Source organism: Colletotrichum gloeosporioides, assembly GCF_011800055.1.
Source record: "Colletotrichum gloeosporioides strain Lc1 chromosome Unknown consensus_42, whole genome shotgun sequence".
NCBI classification, from domain to species: domain Eukaryota; kingdom Fungi; phylum Ascomycota; class Sordariomycetes; order Glomerellales; family Glomerellaceae; genus Colletotrichum; species Colletotrichum gloeosporioides.
The window spans coordinates 2,677-24,461 of record NW_025544687.1 but is presented as its reverse complement, the minus strand read 5'-3'; the positions used below and the strand labels follow the sequence as shown (position 1 = coordinate 24,461).

The window sequence follows — 21,785 nt, the reverse complement described above, 5'->3', positions numbered from 1 at the left end:
CGTATGTTTTGCTGTTGGCGATTGGAGGACGATGCCAAAGTCCCTCCGAAACAATTCTTGGCCCGATATAATTCTTGGCGCGGCGTAGTGATGAGTTCCAATGCAACTTGATGCTGACAGTACCGGTACTTGAACCTCAAAATCCGTCCCTTCATAACAAATCCTTGTTCATCCTTGCAATGTCTGGGTTGAAGAATCAACAGTGAATATTGCAGCCTTACGAGTTTCCTGATCCAAGGCTCGCCTTGGCAGTAAGGCAAGATGCTACCATGATCTTGAACTATTGTCCAACGGCATGTTGATAACCGGCTCAAATGTCTTGAGGTCTTTTTCTTACTGGCTCTTGTGACGGAAAGTCTCATTTCGAGCGGGCGGCTGCTAATTAGGCTGCACACCACCGGGGGTGATGATGAGCAGCTGAGGTGACGAGTCTTACAAATGTCCTCGTGAAAGTCTATGCATTTACCAGACGTAGGATTCTGTCCAGAGGAGCCAATACCTAAGTCCCGGATATGTGAAAGTTCATCAAGGGGTCCTTACTTGGGCGTGATCACGGACAGATGGCTCTCCAGCTTAGCCAACAACCGATACTTCCGAAGGTTCTGTGGTGTCTGTGGACTCATCGAAGATCAACTTGTAAGTTATTCTGCCCTTCCGAAGCGTGAGAGGGCTAAACGAGAATTTCAGAATACCTCAACTTCCCAACTTCAGAGACAACCCTGAGAGCTTGCCCATGGGCGTTGCGATGATGCTATCACGAAGCCTTCTCGCCATCTCTGTCGGAGTGCTGCTGGGGACAGTCGGTGCTCAAGAATCAACGCCGGGCGGCCCAACACATCCAAACATTGCACCGAACTGCAACGCCTTTCACACTGTCGTAGACGGTGATGGCTGTTGGTCTATCCAGCAAAAGTACGGCATCAGCGCCGAGGACTTTCTAGCCTGGAACCCTGACGTCTCCGAGGACTGCCTGACGAACTTCTGGCTCGGAAACGCCTACTGTGTTGGCGTTGGGGCAGCGGTGACGACCTCATCGACGAGTTCAGTCGTGAGCACCAGCAGTGGGCCGATAACCCAGACCACGGTTGTCACAACGCCAAACGCGACATACTCAATTCGAGTGCCCGTAACCGAGTGGGATATCACCGGCACAACCATCGGCACAACGTTCCCGCCGCAGAAGACGCAGGCTGGGCAGCACGCTGACTGCATTGACTGGCACTACGTGGCCGATGCCCATACCTGCGCGTACATCGTCGAGTCGTACGGAGGGCCGGAGCTCACAATGAGTAATTTGTATGTTACGCTCCCCCTTTCTGGAACTATACATCTTCTCTGACAATCGATTCTGCAGTCTATCGTGGAACCCAGCAATTGGTTCTGACTGTGGTGGTTTGATCTGGGATACATGGGTCTGTGTCAGTATCAAGCCACAGACATCCACTTTCTCATACAACTTTCCCACTGCAAACGGTTCGACTATACCCATTCCAGAGCCAACCGAATACACTCCTACATCTCTCCCGCCTGTTGAGACACTTACGCCTTCGCCAACTCAGCCTGGTCTGTCACCAAGCTGTCGGGCATTCTACAAGGCGCAGGCCGTATGTGTTCCCTCGATCCATCCTCTCTAGTATTGCTAACATGAAACCCGACAGGATGACAACTGTCAAGTGATCCTTGGCTTTGGCGTTTCAACCGAAGAACAATTCTTCGAATGGAACCCGGCCCTCGATGGCAACTGCAACGGTCTCTGGCTCGACTACTTTTACTGCATAGCAGCATACGATCCATTGGACACCGACAACCTGCCGCCTCTGGCCACCGTCACCTCGCGGCCTTCCAATGTTGCCGGCGGCACCACAGGCCTGTGTACCATCTGGTATCAGGCATCCAAAGTCGATACCTGTGACAGTATTGTTGGACGATTCGGGCGCTTCTCACTCGCCGAGTTTCTAGAGTGGAATCTTGGCGTGGGAAGCGACTGTTCTGGCATCCAGGCTGGGTGGTCGTACTGTGTTGCCATTCCTGGCACGCCGACTGACCCCACGAGCGAGCCTGATCAGCCGTCCATTCCGACGGGGACGCCTACTCAGACAGGCATCGCCACGGATTGCAGTAGCTTCTGGCTTGTCTCCAGGTGAGCTCGTAACCCGTGTTGCTAGCTGGACTCGATGCGCTAACATCTTTGTAGTGACGAAACATGTGCCAGCATTGCCGACCACAACGGCATCACTGTCGAGCAGCTCTTGACCTGGAACCCTGCCCTCGGTACAACGTCATGCAGTGGCCTCAAAGCAGACGTCTATGTTTGTGTTGCCACTGGAGGATCTAGCGGGAGTGCCACTTTGACTGCACCGCCCATCACTGCTACGACATCTTCGGCGCCTCCAACAACCACGACGGAGGCTACGATTCAGACGCCGTCTCCAGTCCAGGTAAGAATGGCTCTCCTTGCCTTTTTCAAAACTCCGTATAGGATAGAATTGGCTGACTGTATGTAATAGGAGGGTATGGTGTCTGGTTGCCGCAGATTCTACTTCACTCTAGACGGCGACGGCTGCTGGGCCATTGCCAACGCCGCTGGCATAGACCTCAAGTAAGCAACTGAATCCCTCCTGCCATCCAGTGCGCTGCTGACCTTGAACTTCCCTTAGTGACTTCTATGCCTGGAATCCGGCTGTTGGTACAGATTGCTTGAATCTCTGGAGAGACACTTGGTACTGCATTGGTATTAGCGGTCCAGCGACGACAATCTCTGGTGGACCACCCGTGCCAACTTGAGATGATAATGGTGTGCTCAAAGGTGTTCCTATTCATATGATCATAGCCAGTGTAACCCGTAGATAATGAGATCTTCGTCCTTAACGTTCATGTCGTCTCTCCAATTTCGACCTGCGCCACTTCCAAAGCAGTAATTAGGTAGGATGGTTTCGGCCGACAAGTCCGTCTTTCCTAGCTGGAGCCAGTATCCGTTTATCCCTTGGTTTGGACCGGATAACTCACACCAATGCCGCTCTTTTTGCTTCTTGTAGAAGTGCTCGACGGTACGGCCATCCTCTTTCGCCTTGTCGCGGCTCTGCCAAAAAAGGGAGCTAGGGACGGCGACAGTGCACTCACGAACTGTCGGAGGCAGTTGCCGCAGCATACTTTCGACAGGCTTCATGAGCTCTTGCAAATGAGTATAGGCAATTTTCCAAGGGGAGAACGCCCTCGCCGTCGTGCTTCTCAAGGAAAGGTGGAGGGTCTGCAAGTTACGGAAAGCGTCTGGCAGGTGGCCCATCAGGTCGTAGAAGGGCTCCTTCTGGCAGTACAGAGGTAATGGATTAACAGGGGGCGTGTTTTCGGCAGGCAACATCCAGCCGTATGGAGAGAAGAAACACTGTAATTCCAGGCGCGGAATAGCGGCCCAACGATGCGGTAGGAAGAGCTGCTGTGCATGGCGGAGGATCACCATGTCTTGGATGCGGAACGTGTTGGTTCCAAATAGCACATCCAGGCCCTCGACGTAGCTGCAACACATGTTAAGGTAAGGCCTCCAGATGGGGACGGATCAATGGCTTACGCTTGACGACAACTGAGCAGCCAGCCCATGATGCCCAAAGAGCATTTCGAGGGAGCTTCACCGGGCCAATGTTCACAGACATTGTCGTTGCTCGCGCAAGAATCATCACAAGGCTCACTAAAACGTGACCAGCTAGATGTGCCCGAGAGGAGTTTCGCATGGCAAACGCAGCTATACCACTGCCATCGCTTCGTTTTGAGCTTGTACAAGGCAGACGCAGCTGCTAGTTCTTTCCCGGTAGGCCGCGGTGCTCGACGAAAACGATGTTCCTCGTTTGGTGCATCCCGCTGCTCAATCCTAGGGCGGTCGTAGACGAGATCAATGTGGATGGTTTGCTCTCCAAACGCTTCAATGAGAATCTGCCGGCGGATCTCGAGGGGGATGCGCTCGAAGAGTCCAAAGGTGCCGCTTGGTTCACAGGAAGGAGGCGTAATCGGTCGCGACCGAGGGCTTGAGATTGCTGGGATTGCTGGAATCACTGGAAGGTCTGCTTCTGGAGCTGAGGGGGACGAATCTGGCTGTGACTGCCTGGATGCCGACGAACCAGGCCTGTGAAGTTTCCGAACCAATTTAGCCAGCATCGCGAGGAAAGAACCGTGCGACGGTTTGAGTTGCAGAACGAGAGCCGAGGAGCCTCGTAGCCGGGTGTTTCGCAGCCATGGGAGCGACTACCTGCATTTAAGTACTTTTGTCTAGCATTCGACTCCTCCTACCTCCAGAAAGCAACATGAGATGCAAGTCGAGCGAGGCAAGTGAGCGTGCATGGGTACGGTACCTACCTGAGGTACCCTTGATCCTTCCTCATGTCTTAGCTGCATAGAATGGGTAGATATATGCATCTAAGGCAGGTAGGCAGTCCATCAGGGAAGTGCCGGACAACACGCGCTTGCTCCAGCGGGACGCGTTAATGAGCCCAGCGCGTTTCACTCCGTGCTCCGTGGCACCTTTTACCCATCATTGATCAAGTGCCTCTCTGCTGCCATCTTCATCCCATACAAGCACGAGACCACCTCAAGCCAAAATCTCCAACAGCAGCTCTTTTCGTGGATAATCATACTCCGCATACCTGGTCATCAACGGTGAGATTCCGCTTTCTTCCATGATCCTTGTGAAAAATAACAAATAACTGATCCAAGAGATAGGCATACCGTGCTAGCGACTCAGCAAGCACTGTCGTCCGGATCTGTCCAAGCTGCCGCGTCGAGTGGACATCTCGTACTGTGCCAGTGGCCGAGGCCCGCAGAAGACTGCCTGCAAGGTCTCCTAATACCACCGTCAACTGTGCATCTTCGTCCTGCACACTGTCCGAGAATTTAACCTCATCGCCCCCTTGACCAAGCATTCAGTCAACCACACACGCCATCAAGTCCGGTTCGACCAAGGTTGTGCGGCCTAGCAAAACAGATTTTCTATCAGCTTGACCCATATTAGATCACCGTACACTCTGCAGCAGCCATGGCGCCCGCACGCCAACCGCCTCAGCCGTTCGCAAAGGACGAAAAGGTCCTCTGCTTCCACGGCGAGATGCTGTATGAGGCAAAAATTCTCGACATCCAGACCGCTGAATCTGGCGAAGGCTTCCAGTACCGCATCCATTACAAGGGATGGAAGAACACTTGGGACGACTGGGTTTCTATCGACCGCATTCGTAAATTCACTGAGGAGAATAAGGAGCTGGCCAGCCAGTTGCACGCCCAGATGAAGGATCTCCGCCAGAAGAGCAGTGCCAAGGCCCCAAAGAAGGGAGCTCGCGCCAACGGAACCGACTCAGCCCGCGGTAGTGAGGAGCGGACTGCGGGAGTTGCTGCCAGCGGTCGTGGCCCTCGACGGGCGAGAGATTTTGATCTGGAACAGGTGAGCTTGAAATGTCCTTTCCTTTTGTGTTGTTCCTTTGTCTGCGTTCTTCGGGCCTCGATTTCTCCCGCCTGGTTCATTTCTGGGTGTCTGCAAGGTCTGGGCACGTCATGATGTTTCGTGAAACGACACGATCAAAAGGAAACGAATTGGGGGACAACAAGGGGTGAATAGCTTCAGGTCGGGTGGGGCCATTAGGGTCGACGTGCAGACCCGGAGGGCATGCAGAACCACTCACCTTGGGCCTTTGTGCGAAGGCCTTGACCTGTCGAGGTGGCTGGGTCTTTTTTCATCTGAAGGACAGCAAAAGCGGAAGGCGAAAGGGTCTTTACTTTCCTCGACGTTTCTGCCCACGAGCAGCTTTTTCCCTCGACACAATTCTTCTTTGCCAACCACTTTTACAACCAAATCCTTTCTCCGATACCTTGGTCGCTGGTCTCGACAAATTTTCAACACCAAAACATACAGCCCGCTGGCTTCGGGTCTTCTTTTCTCAGTAATCGTTTTCTTCCATAATTTCGTCCACACCGAAATTCCCATCGCCAACATGAGTGTGTCTTGGGTATCGGCCGATTCCCAGCGTGGCTGGAGGCACGAACAGCAAAGAAACCTCCATACCCGTGAACCTTCACCAGAGGTTTTCGCTCGATTCTCGACTTACTACCGCGCCCCTGTCATGGCCGGCCAACAGCAGGTCGTGGAAGAGAATGAGAACGAGGGAGAAGAGAAGGATTACGACTATCGTCGGCCCGAATCATCTACAGACGAAGAGGAAGAGGACTACGTGTACAGGCGTCAGCAGTGGTTGGCCGGCGCCGGCAGCCCCTCTACTGGCGAGGACGATTGGGCCGGATACGCAGAGGACAGCGAAGCCGAGTCGAGTCAGCCCGCTGGACTCAGAGACGGCGAAAACGACATCGGAAGCCACTTCAAAATAGACCCACACGACCTTCTCAGAGAACTAGAGGGACGCAACTACAGAGTCGCTGACGAAAGCTGTGGCTACGACGGTGTCGACGAGAACGTTCTTCGCCCAGCCTCCGTCCAAGACGACCATTACGACGGAGACTGCGAGGATAACGAGTCTTGGTGGTACGATGAGAGTAACGATAACGAGGTTCTGGACGACAATGCATACCGTCACGACGAATTTCTCGAGCGTTGGGGGTCTGTTGACTGGCACCAAGAGCCAAGGCAACGCGAGGACACGCCCATCTCGCCCCGAACCAGAGCTGGTCCTCCTGGTAGCCCTGCCAGTTGTCTCAGTGACCGAAATGACCTCAGCGATTCCAGTGACTCCAGCGTTGAGTTCCTCTTTGAATGCCAAGCCTGGAATTCGTCAACAAACCGCAGTGTTAGCAGCATCGACACTCAGCTGTCTTCCTTCTCCGACGCTTCAAAGCGTGAGAGGTCGGAATCGCTAGAGGGCCTGCAAGATCCAGTCCAGGTGAACTCGCTACGCCGCGCAGTTATTCACAGCGAGAGCAATAAGCGAAAGCGGGAGGACAGCGTCGAATTTCTCTTCGAATTTGAACGCAATGTCAGACTGAAATACAACAATTCGATCTAAATCCTTCACAAGCAATTTGCACAACAGGTACTGCGCGGCTGGTTCCGCACCGGCTTCGACGCTTTGGCAGGAACTACCCAAGAACGCACTTGCCCAAGCCACATCTCACATCTCCGAAGCCTCTATTCACCCCAAACCACACCTCACATCTCCGAAGCCTCCAAACACAACTGGTTCTCCATCTTGGCCTTTCACATCAAAATGTCTGCCGCCTCGACTAATTGCAACTTGCTCTTTCCAACTTCATTCGCTATCCCTCTTAATACCTTCTCAACCACACACATCATGGCGACTAGCACCACGGGCAAAAGACGCATCCGCAAACCTCGACCAGCGGATGCCACAAGGCGGCGAGCACGCGATTCCAAAAACACTGGCTGGAAGGAACCACGCCTGGCTGCGGACTACTTGTGCCAGCCGGCTCCTCGCACCAAGACATATGTCACCAAGGATGGAAGGACCAACTTCGACGGTCGCTATGCTCTCAAGCCCAAGCCCCGCAAGAGGGAACAGCCGGTCCGTCAGAGGCGAGGTGCCAACTCACCGATGGACAAGCCAAAGGAAGAAGTCAGCCCAGAGCACTATGACCTTGCAACCCCATGGCTACCAGTAACCGTATGTTGGACTACATGCAACTGGGAGAAATCGCACGGCCAGGAGCCCAGTGGCTGCGGCATTTTGTTTTCCTTTTTTTCATGTTGCGATTGCCAGATTACACCTGGTGAAAATGCTAATAGGTCTTCAGGAGGATAGTTTCCATGCTCGTCCATCCATCAAGTTGCCCATTCCTGATCACATCAAGGCGATGCTCGTGGACGACTGGGAGAACATCACCAAGAACAACCAGCTGGTACCTCTTCCCCATCCTCATCCTGTTGATGAGATCTTGAACGACTACTTGGCTTTCGAGAAGCCTAACAGAGAGGACGGCTCAGCCAACATGGACATCCTCGAGGAAGTCCTCGCTGGTCTCCGCGAGTACTTTGAGAAGTCACTCAGCCGCATTCTTCTGTACCGGTAAGTCCTGCTGATAACTGACAATTGACACATCAAGCTAATATTACCCAAGCTTTGAGCGCCCCCAATACCACGAGATCCGCAAGGATTGGGAGAAGGCCGGTGAGAATGACACGCACAAATCTGTGTGCGACACCTATGGTGCCGAGCACTTGTGCCGCCTGATGGGTAAGTTCAGCGAATATCCCACCGAGTACCAGCACTAACAAGAAGCAGTTTCCTTACCTGAGCTGGTTGCCCAGACGAACATGGATCATCAGTCCGTTGGCCGTCTTCGCGAGGAGCTCTCCAAGTTCACTGTCTGGCTTGGCAAGCATGCGAAGAACTACTTCGTCAGCGAGTACGAGACGCCCTCCCAGGAGTATATCGATAAGGCACGGGGTTTCTAGAGAAAGGATGTACCTGCCATCGATGTGCTCAACGGGCGTAAGCCTCACTGATAACATTCGACTTGCCAACTTGTTGCACGCCCCTCATATCATTTTGGGCCCCGCTCTCAAGCTTCGGGGGAAGTGTTTTTTGAGAATAGCAGAAGGGTCGTCATGAGAGGAGACTGCTAGTCTCAGGTTCGCCCAACCGATATGGAGTTTGAGAAAATACATAATTACATTTCGCGGAGGTTTGTTTGCGCAGAGAACCTCTGCGATGGGAGAGGGAAATTGGTCATGGTTCTTAGCATAAGTCTTTTCAGTCACTTTTTTGGTGATTCCCCGCAAACGGTCAATCAGTCAGGTAGCCTTGGTCATTACTAGCAAACCCAGGCTCAATAGAACAGATGAATCAGAGAATCATGAAATTGAGTGAACTTTTGTTTATGGTGTGAAAGACTGCGCCGATTCTCGAGTCGCAGGTGTTGTACATGCCGTCATGTTTTGTACAGATCGTGATGCTAGTACACGACTGGACTTTCCAAAGTCCCATAACCAGAGCAACGATATCTGGCTACCCTCCTCCCTCGCAGTATACTCTGCGACGTTTCTCGCATGTCGGATTCAATCCCCATCTCAGCAGCCGTCTCCGCCCCCCTCCCCCCTCCGTTGCCGTACCTTCGTCCAATATCTCACCGCGCAACAGCCTTCTCGACGTAGAACCCGGGATCCGGCCTCCTCGCCTCCTTCATCTCGAACTTGCTCAGCGGGCGGTCGACCTCGTCAACCTTGACCAGCTCCTTGACCTTCATGATCATACCGGCGAACTCGGGCTTGACGGGGTGGAAGACGGTCTGCGAGCGGCGGTGGAGGCCGAGGGCCTCGAGGACGCCGCGGGTGTTCTTTGGCAGGCCGATGGCCGAGCGGTGCAGGGTGATGCGGAAGAAGGACATTGTGATCGCGTGGCTTTGGTGGCCGTGTGTGGTGGGTAGGTAGATGGGTGGACGGTCTGCGCCTCGATCGCTGGCGTCGTGGGTCGTGGTTTGGTGGTGTTTCTGTGCGGGGAGAGTTAGCTTCGCCGAGTAGTTGACTGTGGTAGGGCTTGGAAAGCGTACAATTGACTACCTGCCGTGGCAGTTCCGTTCGTCCCGTCGTAAATGTCGTGAGGCTCAAGCACCCTGGCACTGAGGCTGGTCTGGAGGGATCCAAAAATCACTGAAGCTCCCGTTGGAATTTTGGTGGTCCGTGCATCATTCGGACGGAGTTTGCCGGATAGTGGGTCCAGCCTTTTTGCTCCCTCGGGGTGGGTGAAAATCGCAGTGAAATTGGGCAAGCTTGTGTAACAGCCTCAAAAGCGTCCGAATCGGGTCACAGACGAATGCGCGCAGGCACGCTGGATGAGACTCAATTTTTTTCGTCATTAATATTGAATATGCTTCGCAAGAACTTACGATCCTCACTTGAATCTAGAATAATTCGTCATATCTTGTAATCGCTTAACATCTGACACTCATATGTTCGTTCCATTGCGCAGATTTTACGCAATCTTCAATCGCAAGTAAATTGCAATGTCCGTATAAAGCTCTCAGCTGGTCATTCTTCTTTCTATGTCTATCTACAAAAGCATAGCAAGCGGAAGATGCTGCCTCTGTCCTCTCCAAGCCCTGCAGAATGGCTTCAAACGTAAGGTCCATTTTCCAAAGATACAAAGCTCACGGCGTGAGCGAGCGAAACCGTACGGTTTTGTGCTTGTTCAAGCAAAGCTTACCGCTCTTAAACCTCGGGAAGTCTAATGCTGTATACTTTCCCCAATGTCAACAAAACCACGATGGCTGGCGCTATTCCGCGTCCCCATGTGTAAGCTAGCCTCTGAATTCAATGTACAGGAAATCCAAGCATTCTCCGCAAGGCTCCCAACACGAAAGACGCCTTTGAAGAAGCCCAATAGGCCCAGCACTAGAACTGGTCGAGACACATTGAATTGCGCATGCGACACTCATGTTGGGCCTGTTCGTAGGCGTGTTCTGATCCAACCGAGGCCCCGCCGGAGCCAACTCCGACCGGGCATAACAACGGCCAACGCAAATTAGAGTCACCAGAAGAAGACCATTGGATGATGAAAACGGGCAAAACCATTAATGCAGTCCTTTAAGGACTACCAGCACTACACGTATATAGCTTGTCGTACAAGACGCCATTTAGCACACCATCATCCCTCGCATGACGTTAAAATCATTTACTCCATTTCTATAGCCACATCCCGTGGCGACCCATGATCCTCCCCCGCTAACCTCAAAACCCTTACATCTGAACCTCCACTCTGCCCTCGGCGCCTGGCGGGCCGGAGCCAAGCTGGGGAAGGATGTAGGTAATGTCATCCCACGGGTGACGGTACAGACCAGTACGCAGTCTCTTCTGGTCGAGGTAGTGGGCAATAAGACCGATGGAACGGCCGAGGACGAACAGACCGTTAAGAACACCCATCTTGAGGTAGTCCTCGGCCTCTTCGGAGGAGAAGGCACCGCAGTTGCGCATGAGGTCGACGAAGCAGACAGCGATGCAGCCGTCGACGTTGAGAATGAGGTTGTCCTTCTTGGAGGTGGTGACGGTCTCAACAGCCAGGGCGTAGTCGAGGAGCTTGTGGCTGGGGAACTTGGCCAGGACGTACTCCTTAACAAGCTCGACACGGAGATCGGGGTTGTTGCGGGACTTGACACGGTGTCCAATACCGGGGATGAGCTTGTTCGCCTTGCGCATGTTGTCGACGAACTCACGGGGGCTCAGGCCCTTGTCGAAAGCCTTGGTGAACTCCTCAGCGGCACCGTCAAGGGCACCACCGAAACGAGAACCAATGGTCAACAGACCAGCGACGAGCGAGGAGATGAGGTCCTTGCCAGCACGGGTGGTGATAATGGTGTTCATGGCACCGGACACGGCGGGACCGTGATCGGCAGTGAGCATGAGAACCATCTCGAGGAACTTGGAGGCGTAGGGAGGAAGGCGGCGACGGAACCACAGGAGAGACATGACACCACCAATGCCGATCTCCTCCTTGAAGACGTCCGAAATGGGCATGCCAGCGTACAGGAGCTCCTGGCCACGGTCGTCGGAAATGGTGGAGATGAAGGCAGCGGGCTTACGGATGAGACCAAGCTCCTGGGCCCAGGAGTAGTCGATGGGGATCTTGGGAACGACGGGCTCAGGCTGGGGCTTGATGGTGCCGTTCTTGACGAGGGTGTCGTAGACACCCTTGAGGGTCTGAGGCATGTCCTCGAAGGTATCGGGGACGAAGAAGCCAGCCTCCTTCATCTTCTCGTTCTTGGTCTTGGCCGTCTCCAGGGTGGAGTTGGCGAAGGCACCGGCGTGACCGAACTGAACCTCAGTCTTGAACATGCTGGCGCAAGTACCAATGGCCCAGGCAACAATGGGCTTGGTGATGATGCCGTCCTCGACGGCCTTAATGACCTTGTACTCCTCAACACCACCAACCTCACCAAGCAGGACGAGGATCTTGCAGTCGGGGTCGGCCTGGTATCTGAGCAAATGGTCGATGAAGGTGGTTCCAGGGTATCTGTCACCACCAATGGCAACACCCTCGTAGACACCGTCGGTGTTGTTGGCGATAATGTTGTTCAGCTCGTTGGACATACCACCAGACTTGGAGACGTAACCAACGGAACCCTTGCGGTAGAGCTTGGAGGCAACGATGTTGTCCATCATACCACCGGTGTTGCCGATCTTGAAGCAACCGGGCTTGATGCCACCAACGGTGGCGGGGCCAATAATGGTAACACCCTTCTGCTGGGCCTTGTGGGCAATCTCACGGGCACGCTGGGAGATTTGTTAGTCCCGTACGAGCAATTGGCTGAGGCAATGGCAGGAACTTACGCGCTCAGGAACACCCTCAGCAATGATGGCAATGGTCTTGATCTGAGGGTTCTCCATCAGCTCCATGGTGGAGCTGTAGACACTACGGGAGGAAGCGAAGTTGACAACGACGTCGACATCGGGGTGCTTGGCCATGGCCTTGTTGACCTCCTGGTAGACGGGCAGGAGAGTCTCGCTGGTTCCCCAGTACATCTTGCTGACGAACTGGCCGCCGAAGGTGTAGATAATACCGGCAACGGAGGGGGTCTTGCGCTTGCAGATGAAGTCGAAGTCCAGCATGCCCTGGACGGCGCGGGGCTGCAGACCGTAGACGAAGCATCTGGTCTTGTCGTTGAACAGAGCGTGTTCGGGGAGGGGGCTCAAAGGACGGCTGGGAGCGCTGAAGCGTGTGATGTTGTCGTTGGCAGACAGGCCGCTGGCTGCCTTGGCGCCATTGGCACCGTTAGCGGAGGGAGTGGCCGCAGGCATTGTGAGAGTCGAGCTTCGTCGTTGGGGGAAATCTCAACAACAGGAGGGGAAAGGGGAAAAAAAGTCTGGCGAGGGGTAACTCGGTCAGCAAGCTTGTCAAAGCAGACAATGGACGCCAGAAGCAACGAAGAAGATGTCTGCCCGCGAGAGAAAGTTGCTCCAAGTGAGGATTTCAAGTTGTAGGTGGAGGAGGAGGAAGTGTGGCAGAAAACAAACGAGTCGGAATTGTGGTGGGGAGTAGGTGAGATTTCAGGAGGGAGTCGGAGGACGACGTTCGCAGAAGCTGAAATCGTTGGATCTGCGAGGCTACTGCTCATCGGCAGCTGGGGACACCACCAGACAAATAGTGGACCTTTGAATTGGCGAAGCCCCAGCTCCTTGGGGGAGACGAGTAGTGCGACCGGGTGCGTATGTCGATCGAAGCGGGTGCGAAGGCGACGGAGGTGGTGGCAGAATGACACGACAGGGGTGGTGTGGTGGGATGGATTCTGGTGACGGTGTTACTGACCTGGCAATGAGCGATGTTGGTGATGGCGGCACAACAGCAAAGTCCAGCTTCTTTCTTTTGTCGAGCTGACGGAGGGTTCGAGAGGTTCGAGGACGTCGGGGGAGGAGAGCTGGCGAGAGGAAGGAGAAGAAGAGGGAAGAAAAGAGAGTCGGAGATGCGAAGGGAGGGGATGAAGACGGCGGTCGAGGGCGTAAGTAGTTGAGTCGACGACAGCAGGGTGTGTGGGATCTTTTTTTTCTTTCTTCTCCAGCGGGAATCGGCAGGGAGGGTACGGTGTGAGGCGTGGGCGCAGGAGAACGGATACTTCACTGCGACGGACGTATGCGTGGTGTGCGGTTTGTGTGAGGTGATGGTGAGCAGGGATTGTTGACGGCGTCGTTCGGTGGTCGAGATGTATCTTTGGGCGGTATCTCTGGTCAGGGAGACAGGCCCAAGCCAAAAAGCAGGAACTTGAGACCAACGGAGCAGACCAGGCCACGCCGAGAAAAAAGGTCCAATCCCAATTCAGTCCCAATGCTTGAGACGCGTGCAAGGTTATTTCCCCAAACAATGCCCAGCGGCGGCAGGAACAGGCGGGCAGATTGAGTGACGGATGACGGACCTGGCGTGTGAGGTGTGCTGTGCTGTGCTGTCGGGTGTTGCTGGTGCTGGTGCTGGAGCTGCTGGCACTGATGCTGAATTTGGCGCAGTGACCACAAAAAAGTCACTGGTGGTGTGTGGAATGGGGGATGATGGGGAGGGGAATGGAGACTTCCGTCATGCGACGGCCGAAGAGTTGGGGAAGTTCAGGCTGAATGGGGCGTTTTGATTGGCCGCGTTATTGTTGAAGTGTTGAATTCCAGCGGGCAGGGAAGGGAGGGAGCGATGGGACGGGCAGGGAAGCGGCAAGCAAACGACAAACGGTACCGGTTGGACCCTTGGTCCCCGCTTCTTTTTTGGCGGACCCCAGGACGCTGGAACACTTTGCACAGGGTGAGGAGCTAGACGGGCAGGACAAAATGTGAGCTGCTCTGCCCTGCCTGCACACTCACTTGGCAGCCCTGCGAGCAATGCCCGGTTCGCCCTGTGAAGATGAACTTTTCCATGCCACAGCTGCACAGCGCAGCTTCCGGGGCATTTCACAGGGCGGCCACGCATGTACCGATACCTGCCCCGTCCGCGGTGCCGCAGTGGTGTCCGCACCCCGTCTCACGGCGTACCTGCACAAGCCTAGCTTACGCCCATGCCTATCGTAGGTAGCTTATGCCCATGCCTAGCTGAGAGCGACACCTCACCCTCACTGGGGACGGTGAGCCTGCAAGAGAAGAATACGGGAAAGAGAGAAATCGACCCTAGCCCAGCGCTACTGAGCTCCAAAACTCCAGAGCTCCAAAGCTTCTAAACGGAGCAAACCCGCCTAGGTACCTACATAGGTGGTGTGCATCGACGGACTAAACCCGAACGAACGAACAGACGACCTGCACCCACTAAGGCCAAGGTACTCCTCCTCCGGGATCTCATATGTTAGCTTGGACAGGGGTCCACTGTTAACGTGACCAGAACATTCGGGTGCTGACATAAACAGTGGCCCCCTTGCTGAGCTAACAAATGAAACCCCGGAGGAGGAGTACCATGCCACCAAGGTAGGACTGGCGTGGTCTGAGAGTTTGATTGAGACTCAAAAGGAAGGAATAGCAGACTTGCATGCTTGCAAGGCAATAAGCAGTACTGAGAGGCATCGACAAGTCCAAACCGCCCGCCCGCCAGTCACCGCAATGTGGTGTGTCGGTGTTGTAGGTAGCCCTCCTCCCGTGGGTTCCCCGCCCCGACCAGTCCAAGTTGAGACCAACCGGCTGGCGCTTGACCGCAACAATGGCCGGGAGGCGCGTGCCAGTCAGTGCTACCCTGGCTGGTTTGTCTCGAAAAGCGTGCGGCATGGCGGCAGGGCGGCAGATTCAAGGTTTGGTTTGACCGCATCTCTTGTCTGCATCTGCTGCTGCGCGATGCTTCCCCTTCCTTTCGTGACCTTCGTCTCTCGACCAATACCCTCGGACTGGATTGTCAGGGAGGATCGACATTCGACAGCTTCGGGGCCTGCGTCGCCACGACGGTGCCCAGGTCGGTGTCAGGGCCAGCCATCCCATCCAGCCAAGCCGAGTTGATGGGCAGGCAGGCCGATAGTCACTCAATCAATCTGAACACTTGTTCATGCTAGTCTTCGTACTCCTCTCCTGCAAGAAAACACTCGTCTTGTGAGGCGCTCAGCTGTATTAGTGGGGGCGAAGCGGTCACTAGAACAGCCTCCCTCCTGGTCCTTTTGCGGCGTGCGGTTGGGGGTGGTATCCGTCAGCTAAGGTATTTTGTGTGTGTAAGAGAGTTGCAGAGGGTGCCCGAGTGTGCGTGTAAGTCCTGCATGTACGAATACATGACAAGAGTATTGGGCCACTCGCTGCCGCAGGAAACTACCTATGTAGTTAGGTAGAGAAAACTGGACGCATCTGCCCCTCTGCGCGAGAAAAAAAAATTCAAGCATGGGAGGAAAAAAATCGAGAAACCTGAAAATGCACCGGAACAAGACGGCGATAATCGTAACTGCGAAGCGCAACACTGCAAAACCACGGCCGAAACAGACGCGGACGGAGGCGAGGGCCACTTTCGCACTTGCTTAACAAGGACGAGGGCCCTCTACCTGACACTCGACGCTGGATTTTTTTTTTTTTCGAAGCCGCCGATGATCGAAGTTTTCGATTCCAGCCCATGTCCACATCTTGCAGACCAGCAGCCCAAACGGGCATGACATCGATTCGCATCCATGTTTGTTCAAACCTCGCATGCCCCGAAACCCGGCGTGCCGCGTCCACCTCCGCCGGTTTTCGGTGCTCCCCATCATGACTCCGACCACCGGGCATTGCGCTCTGCACCCTCACTGAGGAAATGCACCGCACCCATTTTCCATCGGATCGGTCCTACACACAGTCGGCCAGACTTGCGAGGGCTCCATCGTGGCTTGGGCACCTTGCTGGAGGATATTGATTAGAATGCCCAACCATCAAGCATGCCCATGCCACGCCGTGCCATTCATTGCCAGTCCTTGTAATGCCATGGCATGCCACACCATCTCTTTTTTTAGGGAGTCTGACTGTGCCACTGGTCGGTCAAAGGTCTCACTCGGAACTTGGATGACTGTGCCTGTGCCACCTCACCGGTCCTCGTCCCCTTGGGAATTGTCCAGTGATTCCCATCGGATCCCGTTCCAACGCCATGGGCAGCAGGCACACTGACTGGGAAAGGGACGGGACTTGACACAGCCGGGCCACCGTCGCCGTCCGTTGTGCCACTGCGAGGAGAAACGTCCGAAGTCCAACTGCTTATCGCACGCAGCGCACGAGTCCAAACGAAACGGCGGTCCTCATAACTGGGATTCCATTGTGTCAACGACCGGTGCAAGTGCGCGGTGCAAAGACAGGTTTCGGGAATAGGACGACGGAGGGCTTCGGATCTGAGATGAGAGAATCGTCTGGAACCGCAATAGCCATCATCTGCGAGATTGCCGCGCTCCATCTTGTCTCCTCTTCCCGTCCCGTCGCTCGGTTGTGTGTGTCTGTCGTGGAGTGGTGCCCGGTGTGGTGTGTCCAATTGTTGTTGTCCACAGTCCCTACCTCAGGTACCTTAGACTCGCACTCGCCGGGTCCCGTTCCGTTGCGTTGTCGTTGCGAAATTCGGCGGGCTTTTTGGCGTTGCATCCAAGGCCAGTGTGGTCCAACACTTGCTGCAAAAAATACCGCCCTGGTTCCTGGTTCCCAGTCGTCACCTCTTCCAGGCAAGCAGGCCAGCCCACCTCAAATTCTCGCCCTCTCACAGAAGCTAGAAGTGAATCCAGTGAGTGACTTGAAAAGATGCGAGGTCCACTTAAACCTCTCAACAACCAGTGCCTGTTGTCCCCCAGACAATTTTTTTCCCTTGCTGGCTTCCCCCTTCCTTTCCTGTTCCATCCTCACGCGAGAACTGAGAAACACCTTCGGCCAGGTGCAGGAATTGCCAGCTCCAGGTACAGGTACTTGCCCCCCCTTTCCTAGTCCTTCCCGCCTCCTCCTCCTTTTTTTTTTCTCTTTTTCTTTTTTTGGTGGTGTTTTCTGCGTGCACCGCCTGTTCCGTTGCTTGACCAGCTAGCCGCCCAGCTTTGGGCTACCGCTGGTGTTGCTTGGAGCCGGTGCCGTTGCTGCTGCTGCTGCTGCTGCTGTTGCTGTTGCTGCGTGCAGTGAAAGTGCAGTCCGTTTCGGTGCTGTTGAAAGCTCGCCCGGCCCAAGCTGCTGCTGGTACTGCTGGTGCTGCCCCTCGTTGGTGCCGTCACTTTCACCGCCCGTCATTGCCCCCCTCCCAAAAATAAAAATTGCCCTGCCCAAAGTACCTGGGCCCGCCCCAAATTCCCCCTCAAGGTCCGAAAAAGAAGAGCTCCCCTCCTCCCCTCCTTCGGCCGGATTCCCACAGTGCCACACTCCGCCAGATACCCCACCCTGTGCGCAAGCACGTACCACCTCGCACCTCACCCCAAAACTTTTTGGCGTGGTCCCCTAGCTTCCAAAAGGTGAATCCACCATCCACCCGATTTCCCACTCACACCCCCGGTCGGTACCTGGCGGCGCTGCGTGCCCCCAATCATGTACCTCATCCACTCACCCCTCCTCCCACCCCTCCCCTCCCCTTCCCCTCCAACCCGTCGCCGGTCCTCTCCCAGCAACAAATAATCCCTGGGAGCTTCGTCGAGTCCAAATTTTTGTGTGAAAGGCTGACGATCTCTCCCTCCCGCAGCTCCCTCTTACCACTCGCTCCATCCCTCCCCATCCATACTTCTCCTTCAACGTCGCCGCTTCTCTTCTTCCTCTCACCGCCCGCCTCGACTCGACTCGACCCGTCTTGATCTGCTTCCTGACTCTCACTCGATCTCAGGACTTCTTCACCTTCCTTCCCCCAGACTTTGACATCGTCGTCGTCGTCCGGTGCTCTAACTCTCGCGCTCTCACGGTATGTTGCTGCGCTGCCCCCCTCCTCCCCGATCCCAAATCTCCCAATCGCAGTCCCAGTGCCGCCGGCGTGTCTCCATCCCAACCAGGCTCCAATTAGCCCCTCCAAGCTCAACTCGAGCGCTCGTTGAAGTGTTCCGCTTGCGGTGTCACTTGCCCACCCAGGAAGCAAAAAGGCCGCTTTCCCCCCAAGCTCCGTTCTGCCCAAAATCCTGCGGTTGCCGGCAGCATACTTCCCGACTCGACCTCTTCACAAATACCACCACGTTCCCGACGCAATTGCTGACGAGTCCGTTTCCAATCCAGACCAGAATAAAGCAGGGAAAACACCAAAGAAACCTCACCTCATTCTCACCTCAGAACCGCCAGAATGTCCGCCAAGTCCATCCTCGAGGCCGACGGCAAGGCCATCCTCAACTACCACCTCACCCGCGCCCCCGTCATCAAGCCCACTCCTCTCCCCAACCCCTCCAAGCACAACCCTCCCCCCAGGTTGTGCTCTCTGCACTTTGCTGAGGATGCCGACGTCGAGGGTGTTCTGAACCAGGCTGAGGTCACCTACCCTTGGCTCCTCCAGTCCGGCGCCAAGTTCGTCGCGAAGCCCGATCAATTGATCAAGCGCCGTGGCAAGAGCGGTCTCCTGGCCCTCAACAAGACCTGGCCCGAGGCCAAGGCCTGGATCGCTGAGCGCGCCGGCAAGGAGCAGAAGGTCGAGCACACCACCGGTGTTCTGCGCCAGTTCCTCGTCGAGCCCTTCGTTCCTCACCCCCAAGACACCGAGTACTACATCAACATCATGTCCGTCAGAGACGTAAGTTTGCCGTGATTTCCTGAGCTGTTTTGTTGGTTGGTTGCCAGTCGTGGTGGATGTTCGGCGGGTCGTCGTTTCTCCAACGTGGTAGGCGGGGCCCTAGGGGGGCAGTCCATCGGTGAGCTGTGAATAGCATCACGCACACCCACAATTCAGCAAAGTCGACTTGTCGATTGCTGAAAGTGAGGCGAAAGGAGGAAACTTGGTTTGGCAACGTTGGAAGGAATTTGCATGCTTTATGGCAATTCCTGCCCATGGGTCAAATAAGTGGATTCTGGCCGCTGGACTGCCTTTTCCGGTAATTTCCCACCCGAACCGGACGAACGGATGCCACGAGAAAGGGCCTGTGACCCGTCCACCTCCGTCCACCCATGCCCGTTGCAGAAGGCCCGTATGCACGCGGCGGGCACAACGCCGCATTGCTTCAACACCATGATAGACGATGCTAATTAGTCATGATGTGATAGGGCGACTGGATTCTCTTCACCCACGAGGGTGGTGTTGATGTCGGTGATGTTGACGCCAAGGCTGAGAAGCTCTTGATCCCCGTTGACCTCTCACAATACCCTTCCAACGAGGAGATTGCCTCTACTCTGTTGAAGAAGGTTCCCCAGGGTGTCCACAACGTCCTGATCGACTTCATCAGCCGCCTGTACGCCGTCTACGTTGACTGCCAGTTCACCTACCTCGAGATCAACCCCCTCGTTGTCATCCCCAACGAGGATGCTACCTCCGCCTCCGTGCACTTCCTGGATCTTGCTGCCAAGCTCGACCAGACCGCCGACTTCGAGTGCGGTGTCAAGTGGGCCATTGCCCGCTCTCCCGCCGCTCTCGGACTCACCAACGTTGCCTCTACCAACGGCGAGAAGGTCAACATCGACGCCGGCCCGCCGATGGAGTTCCCTGCTCCCTTCGGTCGTGAGCTGACCAAGGAGGAGGCTTACATTGCCGACCTTGACGCCAAAACCGGTGCCTCCCTTAAGCTCACTGTCCTGAACGGCAACGGCCGCATCTGGACTCTCGTCGCTGGTGGTGGTGCTTCCGTCGTTTACGCCGACGCTATCGCCTCTGCTGGTTTCGCCGATGAGCTTGCCAACTACGGTGAGTACTCTGGTGCTCCCACCGAGTCTCAGACCTACCACTACGCCCGTACCGTCCTCGACCTCATGCTCCGCGCACCTGTGTCGGACAAGGGCAAGGTTCTCTTCATCGGTGGTGGTATTGCCAACTTCACCAACGTCGCCAGCACATTCAAGGGTGTCATCAGGGCGCTTCGCGACTACTCCAAGCAGCTCAACGAGCACAACGTTCAGATCTGGGTCCGTCGTGCCGGCCCCAACTACCAGGAGGGTCTTAAGAACATGAAGGCCGCGACACAGGAGCTCGGCCTGAACGCCAAGATCTTCGGCCCCGAGATGCACGTCTCCGGTATCGTCCCTCTGGCTCTCGTCCCCGGCAAGTGGGAGGCGGCCGGAATCCAGGAGTTCCAGGGTTAAAGGAGTGATGAAGATATAAACGTGTGTTTGGCGGGCGGAAGAAAGAAATTACCCAAAGGGTTAGATGAAAGGAAGGTTTGCCTGGTGCTCGAGACGGCATCTTGCCTACTTTCTTGTACGCTTGCAAGTTTACGGTGTTTATGACGGCTGGTGCACAATACCTTTTGACGGGGAAGTCGAAGGTCGGGTCCTTGTATCGTATGTATGGAGGGCATGGTCGACGATCAGATGAGCAAATAATTAGACGCTCTATAATGTGATGTTGACTTCGGTTACCAAACAATGATTGAATGCGATTGGTGTCCTTTGTTCCTTGATGCGAGGCCGTTGTAGGTTACCTATTGCCCAGATTCGTCTCTTGAGATAATGCTTGAGCGGTGGTTCAAGTTGACTCGTCCCAAACCATCGTCAGTGAGCACGTCTTACTTTGGGTATAACCGAGATAGCTTCCAGCTCGCAACTGCAAATGTTGATAATGTTTCTTACATAACACTCGCACCGTACTCTTCACACGCCCATATATTCGCTGCCCGCCCTGGGGACTCTCGTGCCCGAAACCCACGCAAGCTGTACGCAGGAGGCTTGGTAGGCACTCAACTGCCACAACTGGGTGGGGATATGACGGGTTCCCTTCCCCTTTGATATCGACCTGTTGTGTGCTCACTCCGTGTACTTGCCTTATGCGGAGGGCTGCACCACTCGAGCTATACCAGCAGCCACTTCTCGACATCTGGATTAAGTGTAAGGTTATGAATCAGCAATATTACCTGCCAGCTTCAACTTTATTCAAAACCTTACTGATGACCTCCCTGTCTCTACTGATGCCCCCGTTACCGCCTCCTGCGGTTTTGTTATTCTCTGTGTCTCTGCGTGGGATTATCGTGTTTTTTTTACGCTGTCTCATGGTCTACAATTGTGTCGCGACCAGACTTACAGGATCCGAGCTAGTTGTATCCCGTGGTTTTTTATAGTGCCTTCCATTTGCTCGTCATAATACGTGCTTATCAGCATACGATCTAAATTATCTTTGACGAAGTAAGAGAACATAGAGACACTGTGAAATGGGAAGAGTTTGACTATTACCACTTGTCTAGTTTAGTATACAGATCCTACGCAAAGCTATCCAACAACATACATCTTTACACCCATATACGGTCACAAGTTTCCTGTTCGCGTATCAATCAGCAAGATAGTCTCGGAAAGCACGTTATACATGTAGCCAAACATGTGAAAATATTAT

General features: G+C 54.7%; 5 protein-coding genes across 5 annotated transcripts; 3 read left to right on the top strand and 2 right to left on the bottom strand.

Moving 5' to 3' along the window:
- Positions 1-733: 733 nt before the first annotated feature.
- GCG54_00002768 (LysM domain-containing protein) lies at positions 734-2,784 on the top strand (the record flags this gene model as incomplete). Its single annotated transcript, XM_045402851.1, has 6 exons — positions 734-1,296; positions 1,355-1,604; positions 1,659-2,140; positions 2,195-2,438; positions 2,508-2,599; positions 2,658-2,784. The coding sequence occupies 6 exons, from the start codon at positions 734-736 to the stop codon at positions 2,782-2,784; spliced, it is 1,758 nt and encodes a 585-aa protein (XP_045264582.1).
- Positions 2,785-2,824: 40 nt separating this feature from the next.
- On the bottom strand, positions 2,825-4,146 carry GCG54_00002767 (uncharacterized protein; the record flags this gene model as incomplete). The annotated part of the gene is made up of 2 exons (XM_045402850.1): positions 2,825-3,512; positions 3,566-4,146. The coding sequence occupies 2 exons, from the start codon at positions 4,144-4,146 to the stop codon at positions 2,825-2,827; spliced, it is 1,269 nt and encodes a 422-aa protein (XP_045264581.1).
- An 874-nt stretch (positions 4,147-5,020) lies between these two features.
- GCG54_00002766 (Chromatin modification-related protein eaf3) lies at positions 5,021-8,395 on the top strand (the record flags this gene model as incomplete). The annotated part of the gene is given in 6 exon segments (XM_045402849.1): positions 5,021-5,419; positions 5,730-6,213; positions 7,324-7,710; positions 7,727-8,006; positions 8,059-8,174; positions 8,223-8,395. 6 exon segments carry the CDS (start codon positions 5,021-5,023, stop codon positions 8,393-8,395), a joined length of 1,839 nt encoding a protein of 612 aa, XP_045264580.1.
- Positions 8,396-9,066: 671 nt separating this feature from the next.
- On the bottom strand, positions 9,067-12,730 carry GCG54_00002765 (putative ATP-citrate synthase subunit 1; the record flags this gene model as incomplete). Its single annotated transcript, XM_045402848.1, is given in 4 exon segments — positions 9,067-9,475; positions 9,490-9,564; positions 10,680-12,205; positions 12,263-12,730. 4 exon segments carry the CDS (start codon positions 12,728-12,730, stop codon positions 9,067-9,069), a joined length of 2,478 nt encoding a protein of 825 aa, XP_045264579.1.
- A 5,878-nt stretch (positions 12,731-18,608) lies between these two features.
- On the top strand, positions 18,609-20,545 carry GCG54_00002764 (putative ATP-citrate synthase subunit 2; the record flags this gene model as incomplete). Its single annotated transcript, XM_045402847.1, has 2 exons — positions 18,609-19,049; positions 19,517-20,545. 2 exons carry the CDS (start codon positions 18,609-18,611, stop codon positions 20,543-20,545), a joined length of 1,470 nt encoding a protein of 489 aa, XP_045264578.1.
- Positions 20,546-21,785: the final 1,240 nt, after the last annotated feature.